General features: G+C 29.8%; 2 protein-coding genes across 4 annotated transcripts; one reads left to right on the top strand and one right to left on the bottom strand.

Moving 5' to 3' along the window:
• Positions 1–949: 949 nt before the first annotated feature.
• LOC130670152 (uncharacterized) lies at positions 950–9451 on the bottom strand. Of its 3 annotated transcripts, none has more exons than XM_057473378.1 (6): positions 9209–9451; positions 8409–8501; positions 7100–7154; positions 5643–6447; positions 2844–5561; positions 950–1391 (listed from the first exon to the last, which is right to left on the bottom strand). In XM_057473378.1, exons 2-6 carry the CDS (start codon positions 8429–8431, stop codon positions 1216–1218), a joined length of 3777 nt encoding a protein of 1258 aa, XP_057329361.1. In that variant the 5' UTR covers positions 8432–8501; positions 9209–9451; the 3' UTR covers positions 950–1215. The 3 variants fall into 3 exon arrangements, with proteins under 3 accessions (XP_057329361.1, XP_057329369.1, XP_057329379.1); XM_057473386.1 differs by lacking the exon at positions 9209–9451 and adding an exon at positions 8789–8805; XM_057473396.1 differs by lacking the exon at positions 9209–9451 and adding an exon at positions 8605–8620.
• A 1469-nt stretch (positions 9452–10920) lies between these two features.
• Positions 10921–16255, top strand: LOC130669075 (protein krasavietz). Its single transcript, XM_057471755.1, has 5 exons — positions 10921–11123; positions 11836–11907; positions 13216–14045; positions 15158–15377; positions 15463–16255. The coding sequence occupies exons 2-5, from the start codon at positions 11847–11849 to the stop codon at positions 15612–15614; spliced, it is 1263 nt and encodes a 420-aa protein (XP_057327738.1). The 5' UTR covers positions 10921–11123; positions 11836–11846; the 3' UTR covers positions 15615–16255.
• The last annotated feature ends 1218 nt before the right edge of the window (positions 16256–17473 follow it).

Below are 17473 nucleotides of genomic sequence, written 5' to 3'. Positions count from 1 at the left end.
AAGAAAAATTGCAAATTTTTTGAAAATGAAATTGAATTGAAAAAAATATTTTTTGAATTTCTTAGAAATCATATAATTGTACATATATATAAATATATAAATATGTATTTGTATAAATTTTCATAGAAGCGGGAAATTTGAAAGTGATAGAAATTTTGAAATGGAGAAAAATTACAAATTTTTTTGAAAATGAAACTTAAATTGAAAAAAATATTTTTGGAATTTCTTAGAAATCATATAATTGTACATATATATAAATATGTAAATATGTATTTGTATAAATTTTTATGGACGCGGGAAATTTGAAAGTGACAGAAATTTTGAAATGAAGAAAAATTGCAAATTTTTTGAAAATGAAATTGAATTGAAAAAAATAATTTTTTGAATTTCTTAGAAATCATATAATTGTATATATATATAAATATGTATTTGTATAAATTTTCATGGACGCGAAAAATTTGAAAGTGACAGAAATTTTGAAATGGAGAAAAGTTACAGATTTTTTTGAAATTGAAATTGAATTGAAAAAAATATTTATTGAACTTCTTAAAAATTATGGAATTGTACATATATATTAATATATAAATATGTATCTGTATAAATTTCAGTGGACGCGGGAAATTTAAAAATGACAGAAATTTTGAAATCAAGAAAAATCGCAATTTTTCTGAAAATGAAAATTAAATTGAAAAAAATATTTTGTGAAATTCTTAGAAATCATATGATTGTACATATATATAAATATGTATTTGTATAAATTTCTGTAGAAGCGGGAAATTAAAAAATTGAAGAGATTTTTAAATAAAAGAAAAGTTACAGATTTTTTAAAAATGAAAATTAAATTAAAAAAAATATTTTTTGAATTATTTATTAATTAATCATAATCATAATTATTAATTACATTGTAATTTATATAAAAAAAAAAACAAAGATATTCATATTCTTTTAGCATAAAAAGCTGTCAGTTTTTTTTTGTAATCAGAGCGAGTAAAATTTATCTTAAAAAATTAATGTAAAAAAAAACATGAATGTAATTATCGCTTATAATTACTCGCGTGAAAAAAAATACTTTTTTTTATCAAAATAAAAAAAGAAAAAAAAAATGTTGGTTCATAAATAAAAAATGCAAGAAAAATTTGATAGGGAAATAAAAATAAATAATATGAAGATGGGGATAATGTTGAGTAATTAGTGATTAATAGATAATTTTTTAAATTAAGGAGTAATCAGTCCTTCTTTAATTAGAGTCGACTTTATCTCTGGAATCTCGATAGTCCATTCGTCGTCTTCGTACATCAGGACGCGAATGTTGTAGGAGCTGTTGTACTGCAAAAGCTCTTTAAGTCGTGCGAGTAATTGCGGTGATGGTTGGCCACTTTGAGGTGCAATATCTGCAATTATAATTACGATTAATTAGTAATTATCATTAATAATAAAAATATTTTTCGCGATTATTTTCACTGTTCTAGTGAATAAAATTTTTTTTATACTTCTAATTTAAATTGCGGCTCAGCTATCAAAAATATCACAAAAATATATCAATACTTTTTTGTAGAAAATTAAATTCTCTACAAAAAAGGTCCTTAGCCCTTTTGCCGTAATCGCAATAGATAACTAGTAATTAAAATAAAAATCAAATTACTAAAAAATTTCAATACTTCCAATATCCCCATAAATTTTAAAATTAAATTTCCGGCTCAACTATCAAAAATATCACAAAAATATATCAGTACTTTTTTGTAGGAAATTGAATTCTCTACAAAAAAGGTCCTTAGCCCTTTCACCGTAATCGCAATAATTTACTAGTAATTAAAATAAAAATCAAATCACTAAAAAATTTCAATACTTCCAATATCGCCATAAATTCAAAAATTAAATTTCCGACTCAACTATCAAAAATATCACAAAAATATATCAATACTTTTTTGCAGGAAATTGAATTCTCTACAAAAAAGGTCCTTAGCCCTTTTACCGTAATCGCAATAGTTTACTAGTAATGAAAATAATAATCAAATTACTAAAAAATTTCAATACTTCCAATATCCCCATAAACTTAAAAATTTAATTTTTGACTCAACTATCAAAAATGTGACAAAAATATATCAATACTTTTTTGTAGGAAATTAAATTCTCTACAAAAAAGGTCCTTAGCCCTTTTGCCGGAATTGCAATAGTTTACTAGTAATTAAAATAAAAATCAAATTACTAAAAAATTTCAATAATTCCAATATCACCATAAACATTGAAATTAGTTTTCCGACTTAACTATCAAAAATATGACAAAAATATATCAATACTTTTTTGCAGGAAATTAAATTCTCTACAAAAAAGGTCCTTAGCCCTTTTGCCGTAATTGCAATAGTTTACTAGTAATTAAAATAAAAATCAAATTACTAAAAAATTTCAATAATTCCAATATCACCATAAACATTGAAATTAGTTTTCCGACTTAACTATCAAAAATATCACAAAAATATATCAATACTTTTTTTGCGGAGAATTAAATCCTCTACAAAAAAGGTCCTTAGCATTTTTACCGTAATTGCAATAATTCATTAGTAATTAAAATAAAAATCAAATCACTCAAAATTTCATGACTTCCAATATCCTCATAAATTTAAAAATTAAATTTCCGACTCAACTATCAAAAATATCACAAAAATATATCAATACTTTTTTGCGGAGAATTAAATTCTCTACAAAAAAGTCTCTAGCCCTTTTACCGTAACTCCACTTTCCGCGGGGCTGGAAGCGACCCACAAGCCATCAAAAAAATTCATAAAAATCTCATCCCTAAATAAACATAAATATATATATAAATATACGTAAAAATATATACTGACCAACAACATTGCAAATGCAACCCAAAGCACACGGTCTCATAAAATCTTTCGTCATTTTCCTCAGGTCCTTATGCAGCACCGGCGCAACATTTCCATAGTCCATGAAATAAATTTCAGCTGAATTTTCTTTAGCCCTAGGATTGAAGCAGCATCCCCTGCACCACTCGCCTTCATACATCGCGACACACAACTCATTGACCCTCGGAATGTAAAATTCATTTTTCTCCGCATACTCCATCAGCTGTCCCGGCAAGACCGTCGACAAGTGAGCGATAAGTTCTCTGTCCATCGGAGCAAAAACGTATTTGTACCCAGGTTCCAGTGCGCCAAAGCACAGAGCCATCGAATTGCCGCCAACTTGTCCCAACTTTCCCATCTCAATGTCCGATAGCTTCAAGATCTCTTCCTGTTTTTCTTCTTTCCACTTGGGAAGCAGAAATTTATTTATCATGTCGTTGACTCTCGTGCCGTCGCTGCCGACCAGGACGACGCCATCTTGGATCTTATCATCGTAATTACAAATAAACGGGGTCTCCTGGTCAGCAATGACACCCAGGTACGCATTGGCCTCAGCATTCATCGGCAATTTTTCAATTCCCTTCAGCAGAACTTTTACGCAGCAGTCGCTCTGCTGCTTCAACGACTCCGGCATTTCTCTCAATCGTTTGACGTCAGTCACTTCCTGGTTACCGAAGTCCAGGTACGCGATCTTGACATCCTGGTCTTTGACATCAACGACAACCGCGCGATAATAATTGTCATCTAATTTAAATTGCGCGATAACTTTGTCGCCAATTGATATTTTTTTAACTGGAGGCAAAGTCTGGGCCAGACGCGCCGTTTCCTGGACAATTCTGTGGTACCGTTCGACTTCTTTGGCTTCTAGTGATCTGATAAATAGTAAAGATGCGTCTCTATACGATTGGATTGCAATCTGTCCATTATTTTTAATTTCAACTTTTGAATTTTCAAATTTCGCGCCATTGGGAATTTGAATTTTCCCGCCGTTTGGAACGCCGCCATTTTGAGTACTGGGGCGGCCATTTTGTTGAGTGGAAATGATCCAGGGTTTAAGTTGTAATTTGCGTCCCTGGTACGCGAGTTCAGTAAATTCGCCGTCGATTGAATCACCAGAGCTTCCGGTGACGATTATCTGAGTCGTCGACTGATCTTTGAGTGGAAAAGCGTCAGGAGTTTTAATTAAACAGGCGAAAACTGGAACCTCGGCATAACGAGGCAGCAACGGAATCATTTTTACGACCTCGCAAATAATTCCCTCGTCCAAGGAAGCGACTTTCAGCTTGGGAGTGATCGAGAGCACGCGCCCGCGGACCCAAAATCCGTCTTCTTTGAGCGCGCAGACCAGGTCGTTAACTTTAGGGAGGAACTGCGAGTACTCTGGTGCTGAGTCATCGCAGTCCTGCTTCAATGGCAGGAGCAGTTGGTCGTAATAGTCAGCGAGGTCCGGGGTCAGGATGACGCAGGTCGCTGAGTTGGTGTCCAGGACCTGGGGGACTTCGATGGTGGCTTTGGTTCCTTTTGGTAGACGACTTAGGACACTGGGTAGCTCAGATTGCGCTGGTGCTGGTGCTGGTCTAGGTTCCGGTTTGGGTGCTGGTCTGGGGGGTTCTGCTGAAGGTTCCTTTGGATGCTGGACTATTTTCGGTGGTCGCATTTTGATGGAGTCAGTGCTGGGAGCTTTGCGAGGCTGAGGATCTTTCTCGAATACTTCAACGTTGATGATGTCTCCGTCCTGACTGGTCATTTTCACAAGAATCTTCGAATCTGCTGACAAATTCTGATACTCTGGTGCATTTGGTAGCGGTAACGGAACTCGGATGGTCTGAGAATAACGCGGAGGCTCGGCTAGAGTTCCAATGTCACGTAACTCCAGGTCTGGAGATGCCTCGACGATCGTTCCGTAGTCGACGTAATCTATTTTGGGCGTGGGTCCGAGTACTAGTTGGACTCGGTGCCAAATTCCGTCGTAAATTCCCCCGTAGAATTTGTCCGGAATTATTTCGGTGACTCGCGGGAACTTGGCGATGTTTTGATTCAAATTCTGCATCAGTTCCGTCAACTTGGCGACGTCGCAGGTCTTCTGGACGCTGAAGACACTGGGGGCGTGGACGTCAGTGATTTGTACTTCGGTGAAGCTGCTGGATGATAAGAACGTCGACTGACGTTTGAACTCAAAGTCTTTGTCTGAAAGATTGACAGGACGACGGCAATTTTCTAATCTCGCATTCAAATCCGTTTTTTTGACGTCGGATGGAACTGATGCCTGGCGAGAAGGTTCTCGGCGGCGTTGATCTTCTGGATGAGACTTTGAACGCTGGTAATTTTCGCGAGTTGATTCATCAGCGCGTTTATTTATTTTGTCTTGTGGACGTTCTGAGTTCTGGGATAACTTTAGTTGGTTTAAATTATCAGCTAATTTGTCTGCAGTACTCAGACCACTTGGAACTTGAGTATTAGCACCAGGAACATCAGGTTTTTGAACTGGACCACCTGGAACTTGATGACCCGGACCAGAAATCCTAGATTTTGAACCGGTAGCATCAAGATTAGCATGTTGACTGCCAGTAGTTTTTATCTGGGCACCTGGAACTCCAGGATTTAGACCTGGAACACCTGGATCTTGATGATCTGACCCAGGAATCTTGGATTTCAAACCGGTACCATCAATATTAGCACCAGGATGACCAGTATTAGAATCTGAAACATGAAATTTTGAATATTAGCACAGAAAATCATCAGGAAAATGTAGAAAATGATGATAAAAAATTAGATAACCACCTGGCCTGGAATGTCCATTGGTCAGTTCAGATTTGGTAGCCAATGGAGGTACAGAACTGCATTCATTTTTGTGTCTGGGCCAGTCATGGATCTGGCAATCGCGGCTGCAGTAACTGGAGGCACAATTGGAACAGCAATGAGCAGCCTCGCGCGCACAAACGATACATTTGTCAATTAAATGACTCAGCTGATCAGCACCAGCGACATAACGACCTGGGTTACGTTGCTCAATAATTTTGCTGGCCTGGACAATTGCTGCTGGATTGGGGTCTGGAATTGCGTAGTAAACGTAACCGCGGCCTCCAGTTATTTTGCGACGGCCCATTGAATCAATAGTCAATTGACCGCGAGTCCAAAGCGCACTTGAGTCAGGATACTCTAGGTCATCGTAGTACTTGTAGAGCTCGGGGTTTATCGGGTAATGGCGGCCGTTCATCTCGTAACGGGATGCAGACATGGGTACCGGTGGTAAAATTGGTGTCGCTCGGCCGTGATACGGCAGCCCTGATTCGCTGAAGCGAAAATCGCGCTCAGGTATTGAAGTTACTGGAGTTGCTGATGATGGAGTTCTTGGTCCAGGTGTCACTGGTGTCAGTAAACCCTCAGGTATCGCGGGTGTGTCAGCCAAATTTGATGATCTGCTGCTAAATTTAACTCGCATGAACATCGGCTTCTGACGGTCGAGATTCGCGATCGCTGATTCGGCTTCGGCGAATGTTTTGTACGAGACGAAGGCAAATTTATTGTCCGGTGCCACCAGTGACGTCACTGCGCCGTACTGACGGAAGACTCGGTGCAGGCCATCCTAAATTTTAACAAAATATGAAATTTGAAATTCGCGGGCATTTTTATAAATCTTTATATTTAAATTCTGACTTAACTATCAGAGATACGGAAAAAATGAATCAGTACAAATTTGTAGGAAATTTAATTCTCTACAAAAAAGGTCCTTAGGGATTTTTATGTAAACGCAATAGATTACGTGTAATTTTAATTTTAAGTAAATGAAAAAAATTTCATAAGTTTGAATTTTGATTTAAATTTTTAAATTCAAGTTTTTTAATCTAGAAATTCAAATTGTGACTCAACTATTAGAGATACGGAAAAAATGAATCAATACAAATATTTAGGAAATTTAATTCTCTACGAAAAAGGTCCTTAGGGATTTTTATGTAAACGCAGTAGTTCAGACGTAATTAAAATTCTAAGTAAAATAAAAAAATTCTGGACTTAGAAAAAAAATCAATTTTCTAAAATTAATTTTTAAATTGAAATTGTGAACAAACTATCAAAGATATGAGAAAAATATATCAGTACACTTTGAAAGAGAATTAAATTTTCTACAAAAAAGGTCTTTGGTAATTTTTACGTAATTCCAAGTGTACAGACACTAGAATTAAATCAAAATTTTTTTTCAAATCTAAAAAAAAAAAAAAAAATAGATGTTTTTTGCTTACGGTATCCAACTCCTGGGGTATGTTGCTCACATGGAGAACGTACTCGTCAAGATCACTGTAAAAAGAATCAACAATTGTAATTTTATTAGACATAAAAAGACATGAAAAATAATTTTTAAAAAAACCCGCGAAAAAAAATTGAAGTTTTTTCTCAAAAAATAAAAATTCCCAAGGGTTACAAATCTCCAGACAAGAAAAGGAAATTTTAAACTTTCTTTAGAAATTCTAAAAAAAAATTAAGGCAGTGACCCTTGACCCAGGTCATAAATTATTTTCCCACCACACAAAGGAAATAAGAAGATTATTTTGGCTTATGATCATAAAATTTAAATTAAGATAAAAAAAAAATTTTTTTTTGGTTTTCCCTAGTGATATTTAATATAAATATGTTATGGATTAGTTTTTTAAAATCCACAAGCCATAAAATAATAAAATTCAAAAGAAAGTACTGAATTTTTTTCTGCTACATTTTAATCCTTGGGGTCATAGAAGATTTAAAAAACCCCGGGTTTTTTTTCTACCATTCGGTCATAAAAATTAAATTTTTACAAAAATTCAAATATTGGTACCCAGAAAAATTAACAAAAAAAAAATTTCAAAATCACGTGGCTGAAAAATTTTTTGATACTGAAGTTAGCAGACAATTAATAATATTGGATTTTTTTTTCTACTAATTAATTACAAAAAAAAAAATCCAAAAATATGCACATGTAGGAAATTAAAAAAACTATAAGTGCAATTATTTGCAATATTTTTTTTTTTTATATTTATAGTTCTTAAGAAAAAATCAAAAAATTATTAGACCTCGGCTAAATTTAGTATCATAAGTTAGCCGAGGTCTAGTAATTTTTGGAATTTTTTAAAAAAGAAATTATAAAAAATTCAATTTTTTAAAAAAATGCACCTATAGTTTTTTTAATTTTCTATATGTGCATTTATTTTTTCAAATTGAATCGTTAAAAGAAAAATCCGAAAATTTTTTATTGTCTGCTAACTCATGATCCTGAAGTCAAGACAATTAGCAAATTTCGAATTTTTTTTCTATACATCAATTACAAAAAAAAAAACTAAAAATATGCACATGCAGAAATTTACAAAAACTATAAGTGCAATTTTTTCAAATATTTTTTTTTTTTAGTTTATCATTCTAAAAAAAAATCCAAAAATTGCTAGACGTCGACTAACTTCAGGATCCGAAAAATTTCAACAAAAAAAAAAAGCCACGTGCGTCGTAATTCTTTTTTTTACAAAAATAATAAAAGAAAAAAAATGCATGACATAATTATTTAAATAAATATATAAAAATTACCTCGATTGTCGTGAATCCGACATATTTATTTTCTTAATTAAAAATTAAAAAAAAATTCAAGCCGTGACTGAATCTCGTGCTCTTGTATTTTGTCTGCACAAAAAAAAAATTAATTAAATTAATTAATAATTATTTATAAATTAATTAATTATCAATAACAAAATACAGTATATATATAAAGTATATAAATATATACTTTTACTTTTATATGAAATAAAAAAAAAAACTTTTAATTTTAGTGAGAAAATAAAATTCAAATTTAAAAAAATTTTTAAAAAACTAAATTAAATTATTGCAAATATATATATAATATATTTAATAATCATGTATTTAAGTAACAAAGAAACTATTGATGACGATCTGCAACAGTAGAAATTTACTTGGGTATCAATTGTAAGCTGAGATGATTAGAAAGAGAAGACACGTGCGGGCACAGAACAAAAGACTTAAGAATTTTAGTGTAAACAAAATTATTTTCTTATCCCGAGTTTAATTCTCAGAAATATATTTCTCTAAGTATATATTTTGCTACTATATCTACATATGTATATATTTATTCATGTACAGTTTAAAATATGTATCGATTTAAAATAAACGAAAATTCTTAAACTTTTTTTTTCAACTTTAGAATTTATTTAAAAAAAAAATTTGAATTTTAAATTCAAGTCAAATTTTAATTTGGAAAATTTAAAAAAATTATTTTTTGATTCAATTTCTAGGAAATTATAAAAAAAAAAAAATTAAATAAATGAAATGTTGATTTAATTAAAGGAAATTAAAAAAAAGTTTGAGGTACTTACAATTAATTTTTAACACTGATTTAATTTAATAATTAATTGATTATATATTTAATTAACTATAAATAATTAGCGTAATTTTTATACACGATACACGCGAAAAAAATAAATAGTTAACTTAGTACTTTGTAATTTGAAAATAAAACTTGTGAAGAAATAGAATACAGACGTTGAATCCTTGTATTCCGGAAAGTAATCAACTGAATAAGAGACTACGCACTACGCAGCGGCAGCGAAATCCTAAATGTCTAAACGTTTTTAAAATTCTCTGGCGGTTGGATTCTGTGTTCTGTTCTCTCTGTTCTCTGCTAATGTGACTCGACACTGGCGCCATCTTTTAATTTTCTCTGTACTTAAAAACTCAAATAATCATTTTTATCATTAAAATCTATAATAATTAACATTTATTAATTAATTTTCATAAAATTTCTTCAAATTTCTTATTAATTCCAATCCTGATTTTTTAAAACCAATTTATCAATTTAAATTTCCCGCGTTTTTATTAAAAAATTAAATACAATTTATTTCATAACAAATTCAAATAAATATTTATATATATTAATATATACATTAATTAATTAAAAAAATACATATACATCAACATACATATATATTATATGCATATATTTATAAAAAAAATTATTTACCAAAATTTTAATCGATATATTTTTCCATTATAAATTCTCATAAATTTTCACAAATAATTTTCTATTTAAATTTCCTCAATTCCAATATTAATTTTCCAAAATCATTTTTTATTTAAAAAAATACAAATTTAAATTTCCCGCGTTTTTATTGAAAATTTAAATACAATTTATTTCATAACAAATTCAAATAAATATTTATATATATTAATATATACATTAATTAATTAAAAAAATACATATACATTCACATATATATATATTATATACATATATATTTATGAAAAAAAATTACCAAAATTTTAATCTATATATTTATCCATTATAAATTCTCATAAATTTTCACAAATAATTTTCTATTTAAATTTCCTCAATTCCAATATTAATTTTCCAAAATCATTTTTTATTTAAAAAAATTACAAATTTAAATTTCCCGCGTTTTTATTAAAAATTTAAATTCAATTTATTTCATAATAAATTCATGTAATATTTATATATATTAATATATACATTCATCAATTAAAAAAATACATATACATCCACCTACATATATATTATATATACATATATTTATAAAGAAAATTATTTATTACAATTTTAATCGATATATTTTTCCATTATAAATTCTCATAAATTTTCACAAAAACTAATTTCCTATTCAAATTTTTAAATTTCCTCAATTCCAATACTAATTTTCCAAAATCATTTTATTTAAAAAAAATTACAAATTTAAATTTCCCGCGTTTTTATTCAAAATTCAAACTAAAAATAATCCATTAAAAATTCAAATAAATATAAATAAAAATATTAATATCCATTATTAAATTAATTAAATACACATACATATATATATTTACACCCACATATATATTACATACATACATAATAACATAAAAAAATTTTAACTTCCGGTTTAAACTACTAAGTGACAGCGCACGCGCATGAAATAATCGTACGTCATTTTCCGTTTGACAACGAAACTATATATGTATATATTTACATACACAATATACATATATATATATAAGATCGTGCAACGTCGTCCGTGGTCGTTGATTGTTGGTTAAAAAGACTCTGAGCCCTGCTGTAAGTTCTCGCCATCTCCAGCAACGACAGCAACGACTTTGGTGGTTCTCTTTCTCTTGGTTATTAAAACACCTAAGCGTTGTCCCAACCTACCACTCACTCGTTCTTGTTCTTGTTCTTGTTCTCATTTCTTGTTTCTCTTTTTTAACACCTTCCGAGGAGTTGTGTTTATTAGTACGTGCAGAAGAGTAAGTTATTTTTTATATACATTTAAATATAATTAAAACTATTATATTATCATACATTTATATATAATTTAAATTACATATGATTCATAAGTATATATATATTTTACTAAACCGGTAGCGTAGTCAGTAATTTTATATAAAAATTTACGTGAGTGTGAATGTAGCAGACATTAATTTTAAATTATAAATAAATGGAGTAAATAATTTAAAAAATTTAATTTTTAAAAATGCGCATTTTAAAAAATGAAAAATTAATAAGTGCATTTTTTTTAAATATTTTTTTTTTATTATTTCATATATTTATTCATTGTTTTAAATTTGTCTGTCTGCTGTATTCACACTCATAAATTTATTCAGTTTGTAAAAAAAAAAAAATTTAATTAAATAGGTTTTGAGGTTTCGTCGCGAACGGCCATCGTGGCCTTTCTTAACCTCAGACCCATTTAAATTAAATTTTTTTTTTAATTACTATTATTATTGTTAACATTTATTGGTAATTTAGTTAATTAATAAATTAATTAATTATTTTTATGGAGTAAATTTTGAATATTTTGTCGCAAGGTCAAGTGTCAGGTCCGCGTGCCTTGGCGCTTTTTTTTTGTGAAAAAAAAAATTTTTTTGTTGATTGATTGATTGGTTAATTAATTAATTTATTGATTGATTTTGAAGTTTTTATGGTTAATGAGCAATAAAAATTATGTAATTGTTTTAGAAGGTTGTTGTATGAGTCAAAAAATAGAAAAGCCAGTGCTATCAGGTCAACGCATAAAGACCCGAAAAAGAGGTAATTTTTTTTTACTTTTCTATTTGAGAAAATTTTGAATTTTTTGAAAAACGGAAGTTGTATTTATTTGTTTTGGTGGATTTTTTAACTTGGGGAGTTTTGAATTTAATTATTTCGGGAATTATGGGGTTTGGGAAGAAATTTGTAAGGACCTTTTTTGTAGGGAATTTAATTCTCTACAAAAAAGGTCTCTTTGATTTTTCTTGTAAATGGGAAATTTTATGAGTTATTTTTGATTCAAAGAAAGATGAGGAAATTTTTATTCAAAAGTTTAATGACAATTATGCGAAAGGTTTAATTTTGGATTACTTTGAAAACTATGGGGTTTAGGAAGAAATTGGTGATGACCTTTTTTGTAGGAAATTTAATTCTCTACAAAAAAGGTCTCCTTGATTTTTCTTGTAAATGGGAAACTTTATGAGTTATTTTGAATTTTATGAAAGATGAGGAAATTTTGGTATAAAGGTTTAGATAAAAATTTTGCAAAGGGTTTAATTTTGCATTAATTTGAAACCTATGGGATTTAGGAAGAAATTTGTCAGGTCCTTTTTTGCAGGAAATTTAATTCTCTACAAAAAAGGTCTCTATGATTTTTCTTGTAAATGGGAAAATTTATGAGTTATTTTTGATTTAAAGAAAGATGAGGAAATTTTGATATGAAGGTTTAGATAAAAATTTTGCAAAGAGTTTAATTTGAAAACTGTGAGGTTTAGGAAGAAATTTGTAAAGACCTTTTTTGTAGGGAATTTAATTCTGTACAAAAAAGGTCTCTTTGATTTTTTATGTAAATAGGAAACTTTATGAGTTATTTTGAATTTTTTGAAAGATGAGGAAATTTTGGTATAAAGGTTTAGATAAAAATTTTGCAAAGGGTTTAGATTTGCATTAATTTGAAAACTATAGGATTTAGGAAAAAATTTGTCAGGTCCTTTTTTGCAGGAAATTTAATTCTCTACAAAAAATGTCTCTTTGATTTTTTCTATAAACTCGCAAGGTTACGAGTTATTTTGGATTTTAAGACTGAAGGATAGCAAACGTCAAATTTCCTCTAGCTCGAGCATCCCTAAATAAAAAAAAAAAAATTCACTTTCTATAAAAATTATACCTGTCCCACAACAAACGTCAGATTCCTTCTAGTTTGAGTACCCAGACCCCTAAATTCGCACAGACAAAAATTCCACTCAAAATTTCAAAATTACCAAAAAAAAAAATCATTTTTTGTAAAAATTAACATCTGTCCCTTAACAAACGTCAAATTTTCTCTAGTTTGAGTACCCACATCACCATATTAAAATTACAAAATTTCAGATGAAAAAGAGAAGTACGATCCGACCGGATTTAGGGACGCAGTACTCTTGGGTTTGGAGAAGGCCGACAATGACTTAGACGCAGTATCTAAATATCTTGATACCGCAGGCTCAAAATTAGATTACCGTCGTTATGGGGAAGCATTATTTGACATTCTTATCGCCGGCGGATTGCTCGTACCCGGGGGATCTGTTGCCCAAGATGGTGACAAACTCGTCAAGACAAAAGCCTGCGTATTCGAGCAGCCGATGGATATGGAGTCGCTTAAAAATTACGAGCAGGTCTTCATAAAACTAATGCGCCGGTACAAGTACTTGGAGAAGATGTTCGAGGAAGAGATGAAGAAGGTCTTGGTCTTCATAAAAGGATTCTCTGTTCAAGAACGTATTAAACTTGCGCGCATGACTGCTCTCTGGATATCAAATGGTGCCGTTCCACCAACGGTACTCTCTGTCTTGATAAACGAACATCTCGTAAAAGATAATTTAGCCCTTGATTTTCTTCTTGAAGTATTTGTGACCTGGAAAAATGAAAAAGGTCTACCGAGTCTCATGACGGCCCTTAAACGCGGGGGAATCGAAGGCCGGCTTATGGAATTCGTCCCGCCAAATAAAAGAACTGAGGAATATTTCCGGTCGGTATTTGAATCTGTTGGGTTGGCTGATATCGTTAAGTTACACAAAAATCAAGCGAGTCAGGAAGCAAAACGTGACCTTCAGCAGCTGCTTATTGATGACCTTGCTGACAATCGACCTATCAAGGACATTGTCCTTGACCTTAAGGAAATGGCTTTGAAATGCGCGATCCCTGAGCACGAAGTCATTGGATTGGTAAGTTCAGTTTTGGTGGTTTTTTATCGTAGGTCAGATAAGGGCGCATTTTAGTGAAGTAAGGGCGTAAATTTTATCTTCATATGAGTGATTCTTTTTTTAGAAATGCAAAAAAAATTATTGGAAATTTTCTTTACGACCTTAAGGTCCGCGGCCCTTATTTCTGGACCTTAAGGACTCTTTTTTTTTAATTAGATGTTATTTTATTTATGACTAAAAAAAAAATTAAGGTTCAAATTTTTTTACGCCCTTATATGCCTGGCCCTTTATCCCGGGAACCATAAGGTCAAAAATTTTTTTCTGGAATCGATGTCCTTTTGATTTACAAGTTTGAAAATTTTAAAATGAAAGGTTTGAATTTTTTTATTATACGCCCTTATGGTTCCCAGCCCTTATTTATGGACCTTTGAGGGCTTAATTTTTTTTGAAATAGATGTTATTTTATTTCTGACTTTGAAAATAAAAAATTAAGGTTCAAAAATTTTTACGCCCTTATATGCCTGGCCCTATCCCAGGAACCATAAGGTCTAAATTTTTGTTCCGGAATTGGTGTCCTTTTGATTTACAAGTTTGACAATTTTTAAATGAAAGGTTTGAATTTTTTTATTACACGCCCTTATGGTTCCCAGACCTTATTCCTGGAACCTTAAGGGCTTGAAATTTTTTCTTTCATAATCGTTTAACTTTTTATTCATAAGTACAAAAATAAAAAAAAATTTCATCATTTTCATTTTACGCCCTTATGGTTCCCGGCCCTTATTACCGGAACCTTAAGGTCAAAAAATTCAAAATTAATTTTTTTATTTTTACACTTCTAAATAAAAAGTTCGATAGCAGAAAAAAAATTCACGCCCTTATGGTTCCTGGGCGCCCTTATGTCCTACAATTGACCTTACGCCCTAGAACTTGTATCGCGCAATATCTCCGTAAATATTGAGTTATCGAAAAAAGTCAATCAGACCTTTTTTGTAGCCCTTTCAATTCTCTACAAAAAAACTTTCTTACACTTTTTCCAAAAACTCAATATTTACCGAGATATTTTGAGTTTAAAATTCCCAGGTCTAGATGTCAATTTTTTTATTTCATTATTTTTATTATTTTTTTTTTTATAGATCTGGTCAACAGTAATGGGCCTCGCTGAGTGGAATAAAAAAGAAGAACTCGTTGCCGAACAAGCATTAAAACATTTAAAAATTTATACTCCATTGTTTGGCGCATTTACAACCACTGCCAAATCAGAACTCGCTCTTATTCTAAAAGTCCAAGAGTTCTGTTATGAAAATATGAATTTCATGAAAGTCTTCCAGAAAATCGTCTTATTATTTTACAAAAGTGAGTTATTATTTTTTTACATCTCAATTTTTTTTTCTTCCTTAGGAATTTCTTTAAAATTTAAAAATAAATTTATTTTTAACAGAGGACGTAATTTCTGAGGAAGTTATTTTAAAATGGTACAAGGAGGGACATTCGCTCAAAGGTAAAATTCTTTTCTTGGATCAAATGAAAAAATTTATTGAGTGGTTACAAAATGCTGAGGAAGAATCTGAATCAGGTGAAGAAGATGATTAAATTTTATTTAATAAAAAAACCAACAACAGTAACAATAATACATTTTTTTTTTGACTAAAAATATTGATTAATAATCTACTCAAATCTAAAAAAAAAATTTCAAAAAAAAATTCAAAAATTAAAAAAAAAAATTTTTTTTTTTCCGAAATTAATTAATGGGATACAAAAATTAATAACAATAATTGAAATTATAAGTCTGTCATAATTTTTTATGGATAATTTTTCATGCTCATGGATTTAAAAATTTGAATTTTTCCCGGCACTTTTTTTAAATTTAAATTTCCTCAACTTCACGGTAAAAATTTATCTCATTTTTTTTTACAAAATATTTAAAAATAATCAATAATTAATTTTTTAAATTTCACTGAAAAATTTTTTTCCAAGCGCAGGAAAATTTTTTTTTTAAACGAGATCAAAAAATTATTTTTCGTGTACGGAAAAAATTTCTAGATCTGATTAATAAAAAAAATTATAATAATTTTTTTAATTGCATAAAAAAAATTAATTTCCATGAGCGGGAAATTTAAAAAATTATCCATTTAATAAATTAATTGAAACTTTAAATCAACTGATGTATGTATGGGTGACGGGTGAATTAAATAATTGCGCGTATGAAAAAAAAAAATAACAAAATAAACCAACAAAATAATTAAAATTTAAAAAAATATACAAATCAATTAATAATTAAAAGCCAATTTAATTAGACAGAGTACACTGGAGTAATAAAAAAAAAAAAAAATAATTGAACATAAAAACAAAACCACATTTTTAAAAAAAATTAATTTTTTTTTATTACAAATATCTTTTTGACATTTTTTTTGTTAAATATTTTACACTAAATTAATTAGCCAATAGTTTTTTTTTTCTATAAATTTACAACTTTTGATTTTTTATTTTACATAATTTTATAAATAAATTTTTGAGATATTTGTAATTAAAAAAAAATTAATTAATTAAAAAAAAAAAAATAGTCTGGAGTTAATTGATGATTGTAAATTTTTCCAATCGATTGTGCGAATTAATTTAAGAAAAAAAAAATATTTTGTTCTACAATTTTTTATCTCCAAGTAGATGAATTATCTAATGAACAATATAGTAATTAATAATAATAATGATAATGATGATGATGATGATTGAACAATTATTTGGTAAATAGAAAGTAATTGTATACAAAAAAAAATTTATTCTCCTGTGTACGTATGACTTTCGGATCCCCCATCTTATTTTGTACGATAATTAAATTTAAAAGTGTAAACAATTGTAATTCATTTATAGAAAAAAAAATACAAATATATTATATATACTGCGGAAATATTTTTTTTTATGAAAAATAATCATTTGGAAAAAAAGTAAATCCCCTAAAAAAATTTTTTATTGACATTAAGTATGAGTTGGCGGAAGTGGAAGCTTTGAATTCTTCTGGAGGCTGATCTGTGGGGTTTAGGAGGGAAGTGAAGAGGAACTTTTTTGTAGAGAATTTAATTCTGTACAAAAAAGTATTTATGGGTTTTTTTCGTATCTGGGATGAGTGGGTCAGAAAACGAGAAAAAAGTGATTGGGATGATGGAAATTTAGATTCGGGGATTTTGAACTCAAAATATCGGTAATTATTGAGTTTTTGAAAAAATTGTAAGAGAGATTTTTTGTAGAGAATTTAAAGGACTACAAAAAAGGTCTGATTCATTTTTTTCGATAACTCAATATTTACGGAGATATTGAGTGAGACAGGTGGCATGAGGGCGTAAGGTCAATTGTAGGCCCTAAGGGCACTCGAGAACCATAAGGGCGGAATTTTTTTTTTTTCAACCGTACTTTTAGTGTAGACGAATGAAAATTAAGAAGTAATTTTGGAATTTTTG

Source organism: Microplitis mediator, chromosome 1, assembly GCF_029852145.1.
Source record: "Microplitis mediator isolate UGA2020A chromosome 1, iyMicMedi2.1, whole genome shotgun sequence".
NCBI lineage: Eukaryota > Metazoa > Arthropoda > Insecta > Hymenoptera > Braconidae > Microplitis > Microplitis mediator.
This window is presented reverse-complemented; position numbering and strand designations above follow the sequence as displayed.

What these genes read in the sequence shown, in the direction of transcription:
- LOC130669075 (XM_057471755.1), top strand. Translation starts at nt 11,847, where the DNA reads ATGAGTCAAAAAATAGAAAAGCCAGTGCTATCAGGTCAACGCATAAAG. An exon ending in CATAAAGACCCGAAAAAGAG is followed by an intron (nt 11,908 to 13,215) that starts GTAATTTTTTTT and finishes ACAAAATTTCAG; the next exon opens with ATGAAAAAGAGAAGTACGAT. An exon ending in AGCACGAAGTCATTGGATTG is followed by an intron (nt 14,046 to 15,157) that starts GTAAGTTCAGTT and finishes TTTTTTTTATAG; the next exon opens with ATCTGGTCAACAGTAATGGG.
- LOC130670152 (XM_057473378.1), bottom strand. Translation starts at nt 8,431, where the DNA reads ATGTCGGATTCACGACAATCGAG. An exon ending in TCGGATTCACGACAATCGAG is followed by an intron (nt 7,155 to 8,408) that starts GTAATTTTTATA and finishes TTCTTTTTACAG; the next exon opens with TGATCTTGACGAGTACGTTC. An exon ending in CAATGGACATTCCAGGCCAG is followed by an intron (nt 5,562 to 5,642) that starts GTGGTTATCTAA and finishes TTCATGTTTCAG; the next exon opens with ATTCTAATACTGGTCATCCT.